Source organism: Oncorhynchus nerka, linkage group LG5 (assembly GCF_034236695.1).
Source record: "Oncorhynchus nerka isolate Pitt River linkage group LG5, Oner_Uvic_2.0, whole genome shotgun sequence".
Lineage (NCBI taxonomy): Eukaryota > Metazoa > Chordata > Actinopteri > Salmoniformes > Salmonidae > Oncorhynchus > Oncorhynchus nerka.
Genome location: NC_088400.1, coordinates 37,499,403 through 37,516,444, shown reverse-complemented (window position 1 = coordinate 37,516,444; position 17,042 = coordinate 37,499,403). Strand labels below are relative to the sequence as shown.

The window sequence follows — 17,042 nt, the reverse complement described above, 5'->3', positions numbered from 1 at the left end:
ATTTTTCATGGTAGTTCAGTAAATCTCAAAGTAGTGACTGCAGTAAACTCAGTGGTGATCTTGTATACTTGGAGGAACAATCTGGTCCATAAGAAAGGATACTTTTAAAAAGTATGTCGATGGCTTCCAAAGCTTCAGATGATAATAATAAGATGGAGAGTGATGGAGTCTGTAGTTAGAGAGGAGTTGAGGCAGTAAGGCAGTTCACAGAAAGATACTTTTTAAAAAGCTTGCACTTGTAGTGCTAAAAGAGAACTGTAGTTCAGTAAAGGTTGAATTATTTGACAATATGCATAAGCCCAGTGGTAGAAAATAGTTGACTTGTTGGGTTTTACCAATAAACACTTAAATGTGCTGATTGAACCCTCTAAATGGTTGGAGGATGCAGGCATGTTTCGTTCCTGCTAAGTACCTCTCGCAAGCCCATAATTAGTCAATAGGGCTGAGCTAATCCCCTGGCCTCCAACAAGAAGTATGAAATCTCAATGACTAGCACTGCCAAAGATAGCCCATAAAGGATATTTTTAAAAAGTATGCTTGCTTCAGCTGTCAAAAGTATTTTCATGGTAGTTCAGTAAATTAGTAGTTTTAGTAAGCCCAGTGGTTTTGTATTGTTGGGTTAGTATCCAGAGCTACATCAACAATGTGCTGCTGATTGAACCAAACTAAAATTGTTACGATTCACATATCTAGCTGATAATTGTGAAGTCAAACGTTTGCTTTGTGTATATCTTGATTCAGTCTATTGTTGCCATTGTCCTGGCTGGAAGGATTGTTCAGTTGAATGGGGTGCTACAACAACAATGTGAGGATTGAAATACTAAGTAGTTGGAGGATGCGGCAGTGCTTCTTAAATGTATTGCACTTATGCATTCTAATCCCCCTCGCGTCCACACAAAAATGAAATCTCAAGAGAACGGAGGATACTTTTAAAAAGTATGCTTGCTTCAGCTGTCTAAAAGTATTTTTCATGGTAGTTCAGTAAAGGTTGAAGTAGTGACTGCAGTAAGCCCAGTGGTGGAAATAGTTGTATTGTTGGGTTAGTATCCAGAGCTACAACAACAATGTGTGCTGATTGAACCAAACTAAATAGTTGGAGGATGCGGGCATCGATCCCCCCACATGCACCCAGTACTCTACCATTTGAGCTAATCCCTGCCTCCATTAAAACACTACATGGGAAATCTCATGAACTCACACTGCCAAATAAAACAGTACTTGGCCTAATATATTATTAACAGCCACGATAGCGTCGTCTACTGGTAGGTCTATTTTGAATCAATATTTCAACTCGCCACAACACTCTACCTTCCACTGGTGTTTCCTAAAAAATGCAGTCAGTATTTTTCAGTTCAGTAAAGGTTGAAGTAGTGACTGCAGTAAGCCCAGTGGTGGAAATAGTTGTATTGTTGGGTTAGTATCCAGAGCTACAACAACAATGTGTGCTGATTGAACCAAACTAAATAGTTGGAGGATGCGGGCATCGATCCCGCTACCTCTCGCATGCTAAGCGAGCGCTCTACCATTTGAGATAATCCCCCTGCGCCTCCAACAAGAAGTATGAAATCTCAATGACCGCACTGCCAAATCCCTCGTCCATAAGAAAGGATACTTTTTAAAAGTATGCTTGCTTCAGCTGTCTAAAAGTATTTTTCATGGTAGTTCAGTAAAGGTTGAAGTAGTGACTGCAGTAAGCCCAGTGGTGGAAATAGTTGTATTGTTGGGTTAGTATCCAGAGCTACAACAACAATGTGTGCTGATTGAACCAAACTAAATAGTTGGAGGATGCAGGCATCGATCCCGCTACCTCTCACATGCTAAGCGAGCGCTCTACCATTTGAGCTAATCCCCCTGTGTCTCCAACAAGAAGTATGAAATCTCAATGACCGCACTGCCAAATCCCTCGTCCATAAGAAAGGATACTTTTAAAAAGTATGCTTGCTTCAGCTGTCTAAAAGTATTTTTCATGGTAGTTCAGTAAAGGTTGAAGTAGTGACTGCAGTAAGCCCAGTGGTGGAAATAGTTGTATTGTTGGGTTAGTATCCAGAGCTACAACAACAATGATTGAACCAAACTAAATAGTTGGAGGATGCGGGCATCGATCCCGCTACCTCTCGCATGCTAAGCGAGCACTCTACCATTTGAGCTAATCCCCTGTGTCTCCAACAAGAAGTATGAAATCTCAATGACCGCACTGCCAAATCCCTCGTCCATAAGAAAGGATACTTTTTAAAAAGTATGCTTGCTTCAGCTGTCTAAAAGTATTTTTCATGGTAGTTCAGTAAAGGTTGAAGTAGTGACTGCAGTAAGCCCAGTGGTGGAAATAGTTGTATTGTTGGGTTAGTGATCCAGAGCTACAAAAACAATGCTGGCTGTCTGATTGAACCAAATTAAATCAGTTGGAAATGGATGAAACATGGTCACTGTTTTCCTGTCTTTGTCATGCTTATGCTCACTGCGTCCATTTGAGCTAATCCCCTTTCTACTCCAAGCAAGAAGTAGCCTTCCAGAAATAAATGAGTCACAGCTCCCAAATTACTAACAAATGAACCATAAAAAGGATCTTTTCAAAAAGTATGCATTGCCTTCAGCTGTCTAAAAGTATTTTTCATGGTAGTTCAGTAAAGGTTAATTTAGTGACTGCAGTAAGCCCAGTGGTGGAAATAGTTGTATTGTTGTGGTTAGTATCCACAACAAAGTCAACAATGTGAGCTGATTGAACCAAACTAAATAGTTGGCACACATCCCTCGTCCATAAGAAAGGATACTTTTTAAAAAGTATGCTTGCTTCAGCTGTCTAAAAGTATTTTTTGGTAGTTCAGTAAAGGTTGAGAGTAGCTGCAGTAAATGCCCAGGCTACAACAACAATGTGTGTGACTCTACCATTTAAGATATTAGGACCTGTTTAGTAGCAAAAAGAAGGCTGTCCATCATATCGCAAAGCCATTATGACAAGGGCTCCTCCTCCCCTGTAGGATAAATAAGAATAATTATGATTTATTCTATATAGCACTTTTCATTACACACAGAATCTCAAAGTAGCTTTAAAAACTCAAATAAACTCAAGGTGATCTTTTAAAAGTATGGCTTGCTTCAGATGATCTAAAAGATATTTTGATGGTAGTTCAGTAAAGGTTGAAGTAGTGACTGCAGTAAGCCCAGTGGTGGAAATAGTTGTATTGTTGGGTTAGTAGAAGAGCTACATACAACAATTATTTTGATTGTAAAAATAAATAGAAATTGGAGGATGACTCCTGCTCTTTTTGTTTTACATTTTAATAAAGCACTTACCATTTGAGCTAATCCCCTTAATGGTTCAATGAGTAATTTGCCAATTGTTCGTCCATGATACTTTTTAGTATGCTTGCTTCAGCTGTCTAAAAGTTAGTTCAGTAAAGGTTGAAGTAGTGACTGCAGTAAGCCTGTATTGTTGGGTTAGTATCCAGAGCTACAACAACTATTGAACCAAACTAAATAGTTGGAGGATGCAGGCAGTACCTTAGATCGCAAGCCCATAATTAGTCAATAGGGCTGACTGGCTAGCTACTAGTACTGTTAACTAGCCAGATAGCCACAAAGCATTGTTAGCTAGCTAATGTAACCATGAAGAATTGACATCTATCTTACATATTATTCGTTTTAGGTCATTTTTGTCCTGTTTAGCTATCTGGCTAGCTAAATTGTTACGATTCACATATCTAGCTGATAATTGTGAAGTCAAACGTTTGCTTTGTGTATATCTTGATTCGTCTATTGTTGCCATTGTCCTGGCTGGTGGAGTTCAGTGAAGGGGTGGTGACTGCGTGAGGTAATACAGTGGTGGAAGTAGTTCTTATTGTTTATGCAGTATCCTCAGCTCGCTCCACACAAAAACGTACTCAAGAGAACGGAGTGGAGAATACAATCGGAGCATGAGTGTGGAGCATGGTAGTATGTTTAGAAAAACACCCCTAGAGTTTGAGAGCTACAAGCCCCCACTCACCCAGTAATTTTTGAACTGTCCCTAAATTATCCTATTAAAACACTACATGGGAAATACGTCATGAACTCACAACAATTGAAAGTACAGAGTATAAAACAGTACTTGAAATCTCAATGACAGCCACTGCCAAATCCCTCGTCCATAAGAAAGGATACTATTTTGAATCAAAAGTCAATGCTTGCTTCAGCTGTCTCCAAAAGTGGTTTTCATGGTAGTTCAGTAAAGGTTGAAGTAGTGACTGCAGTAAGCCCAGTGGTGGAAATAGTTGTATTGTTGGGTTAGTATCCAGAGCTACAACAACAATGTGTGCTGATTGAACCAAACTAAATAGTTGGAGGATGCGGGCATCGATCCCGCTACCTCTCGCATGCTAAGCGAGCGCTCTACCATTTGAGATAATCCCCCTGTACCTACAACAAGAAGTATGAAATCTCAATGACCGCACTGCCAAATCCCTCGTCCATAAGAAAGGATACTTTTTAAAAGTATGCTTGCTTCAGCTGTCTAAAAGTATTTTTCATGGTAGTTCAGTAAAGGTTGAAGTAGTGACTGCAGTAAGCCCAGTGGTGGAAATAGTTGTATTGTTGGGTTAGTATCCAGAGCTACAACAACAATGTGTGCTGATTGAACCAAACTAAATAGTTGGAGGATGCGGGCATCGATCCCGCTACCTCTCGCATGCTAAGCGAGCACTCTACCATTTGAGCTAATCCCCCTGTGTCTCCAACAAGAAGTATGAAATCTCAATGACCGCACTGCCAAATCCCTCGTCCATAAGAAAGGATACTTTTTAAAAAGTATGCTTGCTTCAGCTGTCTAAAAGTATTTTTCATGGTAGTTCAGTAAAGGTTGAAGTAGTGACTGCAGTAAGCCCAGTGGTGGAAATAGTTGTATTGTTGGGTTAGTATCCAGAGCTACAACAACAATGTGTGCTGATTGAACCAAACTAAATAGTTGGAGGATGCGGGCATCGATCCCGCTACCTCTCGCATGCTAAGCGAGCGCTCTACCATTTGAGCTAATCCCCCTGTGCCTCCAACAAGAAGTATGAAATCTCAATGACAGCACTGCCAAATCCCTCGTCCATAAGAAAGGATACTTTTTTAAAAAGTATGCTTGCTTCAGCTGTCTAAAAGTATTTTTCATGGTAGTTCAGTAAAGGTTGAAGTAGTGACTGCAGTAAGCCCAGTGGTGGAAATAGTTGTATTGTTGGGTTAGTGAGTTTCCAGATGCTAGCAGAAAAACAATGCTGGCTGTCTGTGGAACCAAACTAAAGTTGATTGGAGGAAATGCATGTTAGTCGCCCGAAACATGGTCACTGTTTTCCTGTCTTTTGTCGTGCTTATGCTCACTGCGTCTCAGTGGATCGCTCCAAGGCCTTTCTACTGTAAGCAGAGGAGAGGACAGCCTTCCAGTAGAATAAATAAGAGTCACAGCTCCCAACATTTACTAACAAATGAACAGCTACTAAATCAAAGATCTGTCTCATAAACTACACATGTGCCTACATGTGATAACCAAAGGGGATTTTTGCATTACCCCAAGCGACCACATAATTTGTCCCTTTAATTTAAGTAATAATTTGGTGGTTTGGTGGGATTTCCTAAATTCCAGTGTGTTTCGGCTTGCCACAACAAAGTCAAAAGAGAGAATGAACTGGCACACAGACTAAGATATTAGGACCTGTTTAGTAGCAAAAAGAAGGCTGTCCATCATATCGCAAAGCCATTATGACAAGGGCTCCTCCTCCCCTGTAGGATAAATAAGAATAATTATGATTTATTCTATATAGCACTTTTCATTACACACAGAATCTCAAAGTAGCTTTAAAAACTCAAATAAACTCAAGGTGATCTGGTACATACTTGGCCGATGGCTTCCAAAGCTTCAGATGATAATAATAAGATGGAGAGTGATGGAGTCTGTAGTTAGAGAGGAGTTGAGGCAGTAAGGCAGTTCACTTCAGATACTTAGCTTGCACTTGTATGTGCTAGAGAACTGTGCTACATACCAATTATTTTCAATATGTATAAATATAGAGATAGAAATATATGTATGACTCCTGCTCTTTTTGTTTTACCTTTTAATAAAGCACTTAAATGGGGATCCCTCTTAATGGTTCATGAGTAATTTGGTATTGTTCGGCATGTTTAACGTATTTTTCATGGTAGTTCAGTAAAGGTTGAAGTAGTGACTGCAGTAAGCCCATAATTAGTGGGGCTGAAATAGTTGTATTGTTAGTTGTTAACTAGCCAGATAGCTACAAAACAATGTGTGCTAATGTTGAACCAAACTAAATTGACAGGATCTTACATATTATTCGTTTTAGGTCATTTTTGTCCTGTTTAGCTATCTGGCTAACTAAATTGAAATTCAATGATTCACATAAATAGCTGATAATTGTGAAGTCAAAGTTTGGTAGTTCAGTAAAGGTTGTATATCTTGATTCGTCTATTGTTGCCATTGTCCTGGCTGGAAGGAGGTTCAGTGAATGGGGTGGTGAAGAAAGTATGCTTGCTTGCTTCTAAAGCAGGTAATACAGTAGGGGAGTGCGAGTGCTTCTTAAATGTATTGCTTTATGCATTCTCCTCAAATCTCGCGTCCACACTTTTTAAAAAAAATGTACTCAAGAGAGTTCAGTAAAGGTGGTAGTGAATACAATGGTGGAAATAGTTGTATTGTTGGGTTATGTATCCAGAGTTTACAACAACAATGTGTGATTGAACCAAAGCCCCTAAATAGTAATTTTTGAGGACTGTCCCTAAATGATCCTATTAAAACTCTACATGGAAATACGTCATGAACTCACCATTTGAGCTAATCCCCAGAGTCCAAAACAGTACTTGAAATCTATTATTAACAGCCACGAAGCGTCGTCTACTGGTAGGTCTATTTTAAATCAGGATATTTCAAAAAAGTATGCTTGCTTCCAGCTGTTTCTAAAAGTATTTTTCATGGTAGTTCAGTAAAGGTTGAAGTAGTGACAGACAGTAAGCCCAGTGGTGAAATTTGTTAACTAATCCTTCGATTAGTTAAATCAGTCCAGAGTTACAACAATGTGTGCTGATTGAACCAAACTAAATAGTTGGAGGATGCGGGCATCGATCCCGCTACCTCTCGCATGCTAAGCGAGCGCTCTACCATTTGAGATAATCCCCCTGTACCTACAACAAGAAGTATGAAATCTCAATGACCGCACTGCCAAATCCCTCGTCCATAAGAAAGGATACTTTTTAAAAAGTATGCTTGCTTCAGCAGTCTAAAAGTATTTTTCATGGTAGTTCAGTAAAGGTTGAAGTGGTTACTGGAGTAAGCCCAATGGTGGAAATAGTTGTATTGTTGGGTTAGTATCCAGAGCTACAACAACAATGATTGAACCAAACTAAATTGTTGGAGGATGCGGGCATCGATCCCGCTACCTCTCGCATGCTAAGCGAGCGCTCTACCATTTGAGCTAATCCCCCTGTACCTACAACAAGAAGTATGAAATCTCAATGACCGCACTGCCAAATCCCTCGTCCATAAGAACGGATACTTTTACTGTTAGTTTCACTCCTATGGTCGTCTGGGTTATTTGTTTTGTGCCCTAGCCCATTGACTATGCTCTGTGGCATGGCTGATACGCTGATCAACAGAGGTCAACCTTACATTCATAAAAATAGAATCATGAGCAAAATCATCCAGAAAAAGAGGTCAAAAGTAGATGAGAACACAAATTCACATCAATGTTTGGAGTCTCCCATTCCACCTACTGGGAAAAGCTTGAGCACAATTATAAATTCACACACAAAATATATGACATATCAGACAAATTATTTATTGCCAATAACATATAACATAGTTTCTGTAAATAGCTCACTAAATGTTGAAACTGAATCCTGAAAGTTCCATTCTATGCAGCACATTTCTACGTTCAAATTCTAAATGTTCAAACGTTTCGATCTACTGTCCCGCCTGAAGTTATAGTTTAACCAATGGGAATGCCAATAGCTCTTCAAGGACCAATTAAATTGCACATTCCCCACCATGGTCCATCCTTTACATTATGGCCTGCATTTTGGATTGTCGGGTATCGTTTTAATGTCCCTGCTGAGGACTAGAACATATACTATCGCACCACATATTTGGCGCATTTTATAGATTTGGAAAGAAAATACGAGCTGCTAACATACTCGGTTCCACAAGACATTACAGCTCAGTGGTGGTCGCGAGGGTGAGGCAGTATCAGTAGGGAGAGGCCGTGAGTACGAAATTAGGGAAGGGAGTGGGAGGTCTTCCACCTTCTCAGCCTTAACAGCAAGCAGTGTACTGTCGACAGCATTGGACTAAAACTCCAGCCCAAGGTTCCTAAACGCTATCTGGCTGTTAAGTGCAGCCCGCTCGGGATAAGGCCAGGGACCCGCCGTGGCAGACGTTGGCATTGCGCTTTTGCGGCACCGGTATGGTTTATGATGTGGAACAGTATGTGAGCAAGCCACATTCACATGCTCTCCATAAATGGGGACAATAGGAAATCATTATCATATTGTGCATCTTAGCTAGTTAGCCACCAAGCCATCTAATGCGCCGTTTTGTGGCAGATTAAAGAAACTACTGCCCATATTCGTGTCAAGGTATATTTACTGTCTGTGTAGGATTTGGCATAAGGCTCCTTATCGTGAGCGAGCATGAAGGGGCGTTGTGGATTTAGCCAACTTTGCTAGCTAGCTTACTCAGTCCAAGACTTCTGTATTTTAACCAGATTTGTGTTGTTTTAACTTCTTGTATGTTTTCCAACTGTTAAGCATACGTGTTAACATTTTAACTGAGGTTCACTTGTTAGTTTGCAGAGGAGTGTTTTCAAGGTTTGCTTGATTTAATGTTGTCAAAGGAAAAACAATCTAGCTAGCCAGCTAAGTAGCCCAGGTCAAGCTCGTGCACCCTAATGAAGGAGTACAAAGTGGTTGTGTTGGGAAGCGGAGGCGTTGGCAAGTCCGCGCTGACTGTCCAGTTTGTCACGGGCACGTTCATCGAAAAATATGACCCTACAATTGAGGACTTCTATCGGAAAGAGATTGAAGTGGACTCGTCGCCTTCGGTGTTGGAGATCCTTGACACGGCAGGGACAGAACAGTTCGCCTCCATGAGAGACCTGTACATCAAGAACGGCCAGGGTTTCATACTTGTCTACAGTCTCGTCAATCAACAGTCTTTTCAGGTAAAGGCCCTTATTACCTGTTACCAATACCTGCCCACATGTCAAGGAGCATAGCTCTTGCTAGCATCACCAGCTATCAAGATGCATTGTACCCATGTTTTAAGTGGGCCTACTGAGCCATCTCAGTTGTCTTCGTATCATTTTGAGTCGTAACCCCATTGTTGACAAATCAGGAGCCATTTGCAGAGATCCAGCCATAGCCTTAATCCCTACACCTATGGGCTAAATCCAAAATTGTATAAGCTCAACATGTTGGAAGAATGGCCAATGGGCTGCTACTTAACTCATTGATATACATCAAATAGCTATGTAGCAATAGTTGTTGCACAAACGTTTTCCCACAGTTCCTGAGAATATCCTTTCTATCCATCCCTAACTCCAGGACATCAGGCCGATGCGAGACCAGATCGTGCGGGTCAAGCGCTTTGAGAAGGTGCCACTGATCCTGGTGGGCAACAAGGTGGACCTGGAGTCTGAGAGGGAGGTTGCCGGTGCAGACGGTCGGGCCCTGGCTCAGGAGTGGGGCTGCCCCTTCATCGAGACCTCAGCCAAGAGCAAGACCATGGTGGACGAGCTGTTTGCTGAGATCGTCCGTCAGATGAACTATGCCACACTGCCAGAGAAACAGGAGCAGTGCTGCACGGCCTGTGTGGTGCAGTAAAGGAGTAGGGGGACACTGTCCTCTCCACAACTCTCTCCCAGGTAAGAGGCTGAAGCACTATACTTCACCTTCCACACACTAACACTAAGAAGTGGTATTGCACACTGATCGGCTTTTCACTGACAACGGGCAAGAATTCACAGGTTGTCAAAAGACGTCTGGGCATGGATAGCAGCAGTGAAGAGTTTGTAATGCATGTAGAAAAATGTGCAGGGAGATGAGAGGATCAGGGGTGGCACAAAGGGAACCATATGACAGCTGTTAGAAGAAGCAGACGGAAAGGGGGTTTGCTGCACGGACTGATAAAACCGTTGGTTTAGCCTGTTATCATTAGATCAGACAAAGAATGTGGCGTGAAGAAGCCAACTGTCTGAGCAGTGAGCACAGGGGCGGAAAAGATGAGTGAGGGAAGTGAATGGTTATGTACATTCAGAGAGACCTATGAGCAAGAGAGGGCAGATCCCAGACAAAGAAAAAGGAAAATGCAACATCCTGAAATATAAATTGATGTTCCAAAACAGGAAGCAGATTTTCTTCACTGTGAGAACTAACTTCCCCACCCATACAGCAGACACACAGACATACACATTGAGGTATTGGTCGTTGTAACTGAGTTTCACAGTTTACATATTGGTGAAATGCTAATTTCCTTAATTGTAAAGGTGTTAATTACTTAGTAATATCTTCATATCTACAAGTGTCTCAACACCTATTGTTTTCAGTCTTTGCTCTACTCTCAGTAACACAGTACTTTTTCTTTTTCCATTGTTGTAAAGTTCCTGCTTTGATGACCTATGACCCCAGGAACCACTTCAGCTCCATCACACCTTCTGACCTCTCCAGCTGGCAGTATTACCTACCAGAGGGCAGATTCTTGTCTGTTCATGAGCCAATTCAAGGGAGTCTTGAGCCTGCCCAACCTTTGTTATCTTGAGTGTGGAATACATTCACCTACAGACTCACTGGCCTTCATGGTTTAGGCCCAGGGAAAACCTACTTTTCAATGTATAGGACAGATTTATGAGGATGAAGGGTTGTCTATGGATTTCTATTTTCTCATTTGGGGTTGGGGAGTGCTGGGGCAATGAGCAGTGATCTGCTCGGGACCACAGCGTCCCTTTTTGAAGCTGCTCAGTCATTATATCCCCTAGTTTTACTTTGTACTGGAATTGGTTTGTTAAATCTGATATCTCATTTTGACGTGATAACAGCCATTGTACAGGTTTGGGCCTCGGGACAGAATTCAATCAAACCGTGGTAAATATATGATTGCTGTGCTCTACAGCAGTGTTTACCAAATCACCTGATTTTCAAGTTGTTAGCTAGGTTTCCGACCAATTGGCGACAGATTTTCATAAACGGACTTGTTGCAGGTAGAAATCACTGCGTGATGACGTAGTACACACAATGTACTTTTTTGCAACCGTTTTCATGTATGGAATAAAAATCTAAAGTTCAACGTGTTAGTTTTGTCAACTGTTGTGTTAAATAGCAAATGTGCCAACTCTGGTCTTGGCACGTGCACTCTAACTAACAGACCTCAGAGACCGTGCAGGTAGGCTAGTTTACATTACATTATTATGGATAACAAAACAAAAAAATGTTGCATCGATCATCATGTCACCAGAATCAGACCCTTGATTTATATTGGAAAGGAACATCAAGATAACCTTGCACTTTCACCACCCTGTGACATTCATCAATGATTTAATATGTATGCTAATAAACTGCATGGTTTCCTGAGTGGTAGTGGGAGGACCACATCATCGCGTGACTCCAAGTTGACTTCGATATGATGGTTATTATATCAATATTTGCGCATAAAGGGGTTTCCACCGCTATTTCTCACAATACATTTTACCGACCCCAAAAGAGTCGAATGAACAACTTGTCTGTCTGCATTTATAAAAATTGTACTGACGCTTCCTGTTTCCATTACAGCTGTTGTGATGTTTTTGTTTTAATACAGTTTGACTTTACTCGCGAAAAGAGTGGTTGGAAAGATGTTTAATGAAGGCTTAATGATAGGTTGATTTGAGGGCTGGAGTGGGGAAACACCGCTTTATAGGGCCTAAAACCAATTGTATGGTGGCCATAGAAGCAGCCCAATTTATTTATTTTTTTAGACTGGCGTGGTCAAGCCAGGTCAATGTGCCCCTAAGTATGAGACATTCACATTGAATTGACTGTAGATACATGTTTGTTTTCTGATTACAGCTGTGTGGTTGCTTTAGATACAGGTTCCTCGGTCATTTGGATTATGACTATCATGTTACATGGTTTGATCAAATTCTGGCCCTAAACTAACTTTTATATATATATATTTTTTAAGTTTCTCATAACCTATTTATTAATATCTAATTACATTGTTATCCAATCATCAAAGTTTTCTTTTATACTTGCTTTTGGGTTTGCTTTTTTGACTTTACAGTGAGTTTTTTTTGGTTGTAAGTTTTGAATTAACAGAGCCTTAAATGATTTCAGTCTTATGTTGGTTTCTGTGTGGTCATTCTGCCTCATACTTTCAACTCTTCAACACAAGTACTGCCATGTAGTACAAATCTGATACTAAGATTGAAGGACACTGACCTGATCATGTGGTCACAAGTTTAGAATGTTGATTCGAATGGTCTTACATTTCTGGTGAAGACTTCATTGCAGACTGAAACACACTATATATAGAATATTGTTTCCTACTTAACATCAAATGTAAATCCCTTTATGCAAAGTGCTGTCTGTCCTTCCATTGCACATAATGAGAACTGGCGCTTTTTGAGCTGGCTCAATATTCAAATGACCCGACTTGAGTGGCCTTGAGGTTGGGCCATTCTGAATATGTGGTAGAACATATGAGTTTCTGTCATGTAGAAAGAAGTTTGTTCTATATAGTATATTTCTATCTGCAAAGTTTTGCGTTGTAAGGCCAACTACTGTTACACAATCAGCCACAAGAGGGCAGCATTCTCTACATTATTTGAAAGCTATTCTAGCTCTGGAGGCTTTTTTAAATGTATTTTTACATGTCAAACAACGTTTACATCCACAGTTTTTATACGCCTAAAGTCATTGTATTAAATAAAACCACAACAGCTGTGATGGAGATAGGAAGTGTCTGCGTAATTGTATAAATGCCGACAGATAATTTGTTCGTTCCACATGTTGGGATCTTTTTGTGTCGGTAAAATCAATTATGCGGAAAATACCAGTGGAAACGCCTTAATGCGCAAATATTGAGTTAATCATCTCGAAGTATATTTGGAGTCGCGATGATATGGCTTGTGGTCCTCCCACTACGACTCGGGAAACCATGTACTTTATTATGTTACAGATTAAATCAATTATGATTAACTTCACAGGGTGGTGAAAGTGCACGGTAATGAGTTTGATGCTGCCTTCCAATATATTGAGGGTCTTGTTCTGGTGACATGATGGTCGATGCTTGACTGCCGTTTGCCAGATACAATATGATCGTTTTTATCCATAATCTCATCATGTAGTAGACAAAACAACCCGCACAGCCTACTCGCACTGTATATGCTAGCTGTTAGCTAGAAAACACGTGCAAAGACCAGAGTAAGCTACGTTTGCTATTTAACACAACAGGTTTGTTTTGACAAAACTAACCGTGGAGTTGAAAATGCGATGGAAACACATTTATATTTTTATTCGGTACATAGAACTTAAGCGAAAAAGTACATTTTTTGTGCACTATATCATCAACCAAACGTATTTGTTGCGATATAAATCAGCGCATGTATGTTCTTTATTTGTTTAACCTGTGCCTAGTTAAAAGGTTAAATAAAACATAATAAATGCACTGATGTTTATCGGCAACAAATCCGTTTGTTGGAAACACCACTAGTGGGAAATGCGCATAATTTATTTATGTGGATGTTAGAATAGTCGCAAGAAAATCTGTCGCCAATTAAATGGAAACCTACCTACTGGAGACATTTTCAAAATGGTCATAGACAAACTACTCTTTCTTCATTAGATCAACACCGCCACACTTATTTTTATGAAGAACAAAAATGTCTAGACTGCAAGTTAATATCCAAACCTGTAGGTGGCAGAGTGATGTATTCTTTAGCGGAAATGCCAAGGAAATGAAAGAAACACGTGACACCAGGCTACAGAAATTTGTAAACAAACACATGGGACATCTTTAGTACAAGAACTGCAAATTACATTTGATACATGAGCAACCATGAAGAGGGTATTTGTAACTGTAGGAACAACAAGCTTTGATGACCTAATCGAACGTGTTACTTCCCCTGAAGCTGTTCAAGTGAGTATGATATGTGATAGCTACAGAAACTAACGTTAGCTAGCTAGCCAACTGTCCTTAAAAATTAGACAATAATAATTTGAGTAGACGTGTCCTACCCTCGCACTAAGATATTTTTTTTGAAAGTTATGCATCTCTCTCTTGAAGGAGTTGAAAGCCCGCGGCTATCAACATTTGGTCCTGCAGGTTGGACAAGGCTCCATTCTCCCAGATTCAGACAGCTGTCACGAGCTCACGTTGGAGGCTTTCCGATTCAAGGATTCCATTGCTGAAAATATCAAATGTGCCGACCTGGTTATCAGCCATGCTGGTGTGTATCTATCTTTAAAGAAATGAAGCAAACTAGGTAAACTACCATACCATTGTGCTGGTCTATGATGTTGATGAATTATAATGACTTGTCTTGTATTTTCAGGGGCAGGTAGTTGCCTGGAGACCCTTGGTGCAGACAAGCCACTGCTAGTGGTGGTCAATGACAAACTAATGGACAATCACCAGCTAGAGCTGGCCAGACAGCTACACCAAGACTCACACCTACTGTACTGCACCCCCAGGTCAGTGTAAATCCTCATGTGCAACTTGATCATGAGGACTCACTTGGTCAATCTGACATATTGTATATGTACATTTCTGCTAATAAAGTTGTAGAGTTGTCAAACTGTGATTGAAATTCAGTGGGTCAGCATACCCTTTTTTTCTCAAATGATTTCACAGCACTCTTACTGAGACCCTGAAGACAATGGACCTTGCTGTTCTCTCATCCTTCTTACCTGGACAACCAAAGCATTTTGCCAATTTCCTGGACAGGGCCCTTGGTGTTCAATGATTCCAACGGAGGGCAGTCTCTGAGGTCAACTCAGTGTTCTGTTATGGACTCTGGAGATGTTTTGCGCTCTTCTTCTTCTTCATGTGGCTTTCCAGCAGACTAGACACTGTGTTGCATACTGTCTTTCACAGGTCAGAGTGGGGATTGCAAATTTTGGTCACAAAAACAAAAAAGTTGAATGAGATAATCTTAAATTGCACCACCATCTAACCCAGCACCTATACACTATCACCAAAAACCAACCACCCCATCCCACTAAGTTGGCCCTAAACAATCCTACACCATGCTGTCGGTCTGGGAGGATTGAACCCCTTCTCTCAACTTCCTGTAGCTCTTCTGCACTCAAATTTCTCACCCCAAAATATTTCTCTGCTGCTGCAACCACCACATATATCTTCTGTGATTTCTGCTCCATCAGCGCAGTACAGTTGATCGCCATGGCTATGATGTTTGCTCTCTGAAACTCCTCATCTTTGCGATGAACTGGAAGTGCGGTTGGCCAGAGGGTAGCCTGGGCCTCGCGTGCCTGGCTTATAGTTTTTCCTATCAGTATGCAGAGCTAATACCAACTCAGGCAATTGCCTGGGGCCTTACATCATCATCATTTTGTTTAATAATGCGCTATTAAGCAATTGTGACCATCTCTGTTTATGACAAACACTGTGGATTCTGTTTTCTTCCTGCAAATTTGGCTCCAGCTTTTGAGCAGTGGGCTCCCTAGTGGTGCAGCGGTCTAAGGCACTGAATCACAGTGCTAGAGGCATCACAATAGACACTGGTTCAATCCCAGGCTGTATCACAACCGGCCGTGATCAGGAGTCCCATAGGACGGCGCACAATTGGCCCAGCAGCGTCCGGGTTTGGGTTTGGCCGGTGTAGGCCGTCATTGTAAAAATAATTTGTTCTTAACTGACTTGCCTAGTTAAATAAAGGTCAAATAAAAATACAATAAAAAAACTATTATGACCCCATTCCTGAAGCGAATAAATACTTTGTTTCCCTCTACGACACTTACAAGCTCTTCAGGACACACATTTTTTTCTACATACCTGATGATTTTCCTTTATGTTTTCCCGAACTTTCCAATTTCTGATACAATTCTCACTTTTTGATGCAAATTAAAAATTGTTACATCTTTCCCATATTAAAGTCATTTAACATATTTTCTTATTAGCTTTATGAACATAAACTGCAACCAAGTTTCTATCTGTGCTGGAATAGCCATAAGCCTTTTACATTTATATAAATATAAATGCGACATGCAACAATTTCTAATTTTACACTGAGTTACAGTTCACAGAAGGAAATCAGACAATGTAAATTCATTAGACCCTAATTTATGGATTTCACATGACTGGGCAGGGGTACAGCCATTGGTGGGCCTGGGAGGGCATAGGCCCACCCACTGGGGAGCCAGGCCTAGCCTAGCTGAATGAGTTATTCCCCACAAAGGGCTTTATTACAAACAGAAATAGTCCTCAATACCCCTCCCCCTTCAGATGATCCCACAGGTAAAGAAGCCAGATGTGGATGTCCTGGGCTGGCATGGTTACATGTGGTCTACGGTTGTGAGGCCAGTTGGATCTACTGCTGATGGTGAAGAAATGAACATTCAATTATCTGGCAACAGCTCTTTTGAACATTCTTGCAGTCAGCATGCCAATTGCACGCTCCCTCAACTTGAGACATCTGTGGCAATGTGTTGTGTGACAAAACGGCACATTTTAAAGTGGCCTTTTATTGTACCCAGCACAAGGTACACCTATGTGACAATCATGCTGTTTAATCAGCTTCTTGATTTGCCACACCTGTCAGGTGGATGAATTATCTTGGCAAAGGAGAAATGCTAACTAACAGGGATGTAAACACATTTGTACACACAATTTCTGAGAAATAAGCTTTTTGTGCATATGGAACATTTCTGGGATCTTTTTATTTCAGCTCATGAAACATGGGACCAACAAGTTATATGTTGTGTTTATATTTTTGTTCAATATAACTACAGTCTGCTGAAACATGAAACGGTTCACCCTTGCCCAGAACGCTATAATGGCTGGCATAATTCAAACCCCTAGGAAAAGCAAAACA

The 17,042-nt window shown here is 40.8% G+C and overlaps 2 protein-coding genes and 3 non-coding genes across 5 annotated transcripts; 2 read left to right on the top strand and 3 right to left on the bottom strand.

Moving 5' to 3' along the window:
• Positions 1–4,625: 4,625 nt before the first annotated feature.
• Positions 4,626–4,698, bottom strand: trnaa-agc (transfer RNA alanine (anticodon AGC)). The gene has a single exon. It is a non-coding gene; the product is annotated as a tRNA-Ala (tRNA).
• Positions 4,699–4,937: 239 nt separating this feature from the next.
• Positions 4,938–5,010, bottom strand: trnaa-agc (transfer RNA alanine (anticodon AGC)). Its single transcript has one exon. It is a non-coding gene; the product is annotated as a tRNA-Ala (tRNA).
• Positions 5,011–7,373: 2,363 nt separating this feature from the next.
• Positions 7,374–7,446, bottom strand: trnaa-agc (transfer RNA alanine (anticodon AGC)). Its single transcript has one exon. It is a non-coding gene; the product is annotated as a tRNA-Ala (tRNA).
• A 564-nt stretch (positions 7,447–8,010) lies between these two features.
• rap2c (RAP2C, member of RAS oncogene family) lies at positions 8,011–11,299 on the top strand. The gene is made up of 3 exons (XM_029659810.2): positions 8,011–9,179; positions 9,562–9,881; positions 10,617–11,299. The coding sequence occupies exons 1-2, from the start codon at positions 8,907–8,909 to the stop codon at positions 9,838–9,840; spliced, it is 552 nt and encodes a 183-aa protein (XP_029515670.1). The 5' UTR covers positions 8,011–8,906; the 3' UTR covers positions 9,841–9,881; positions 10,617–11,299.
• A 2,113-nt stretch (positions 11,300–13,412) lies between these two features.
• zgc:92907 (uncharacterized protein LOC436733 homolog) lies at positions 13,413–15,925 on the top strand. Its single transcript, XM_029659811.2, has 4 exons — positions 13,413–14,128; positions 14,276–14,438; positions 14,544–14,682; positions 14,843–15,925. The coding sequence occupies exons 1-4, from the start codon at positions 14,048–14,050 to the stop codon at positions 14,952–14,954; spliced, it is 495 nt and encodes a 164-aa protein (XP_029515671.1). The 5' UTR covers positions 13,413–14,047; the 3' UTR covers positions 14,955–15,925.
• The last annotated feature ends 1,117 nt before the right edge of the window (positions 15,926–17,042 follow it).

Bases quoted from the DNA above. Each gene is read 5' to 3' on its own strand.
- rap2c (XM_029659810.2), top strand. From the start codon at position 8,907: ATGAAGGAGTACAAAGTGGTTGTGTTGGGAAGCGGAGGCGTTGGCAAG. The intron at 9,180-9,561 runs GTAAAGGCCCTT...CCCTAACTCCAG, and splicing joins TCAATCAACAGTCTTTTCAG to GACATCAGGCCGATGCGAGA.
- zgc:92907 (XM_029659811.2), top strand. From the start codon at position 14,048: ATGAAGAGGGTATTTGTAACTGTAGGAACAACAAGCTTTGATGACCTA. The intron at 14,129-14,275 runs GTGAGTATGATA...TCTCTCTTGAAG, and splicing joins CTTCCCCTGAAGCTGTTCAA to GAGTTGAAAGCCCGCGGCTA. The intron at 14,439-14,543 runs GTGTGTATCTAT...TTGTATTTTCAG, and splicing joins CCTGGTTATCAGCCATGCTG to GGGCAGGTAGTTGCCTGGAG.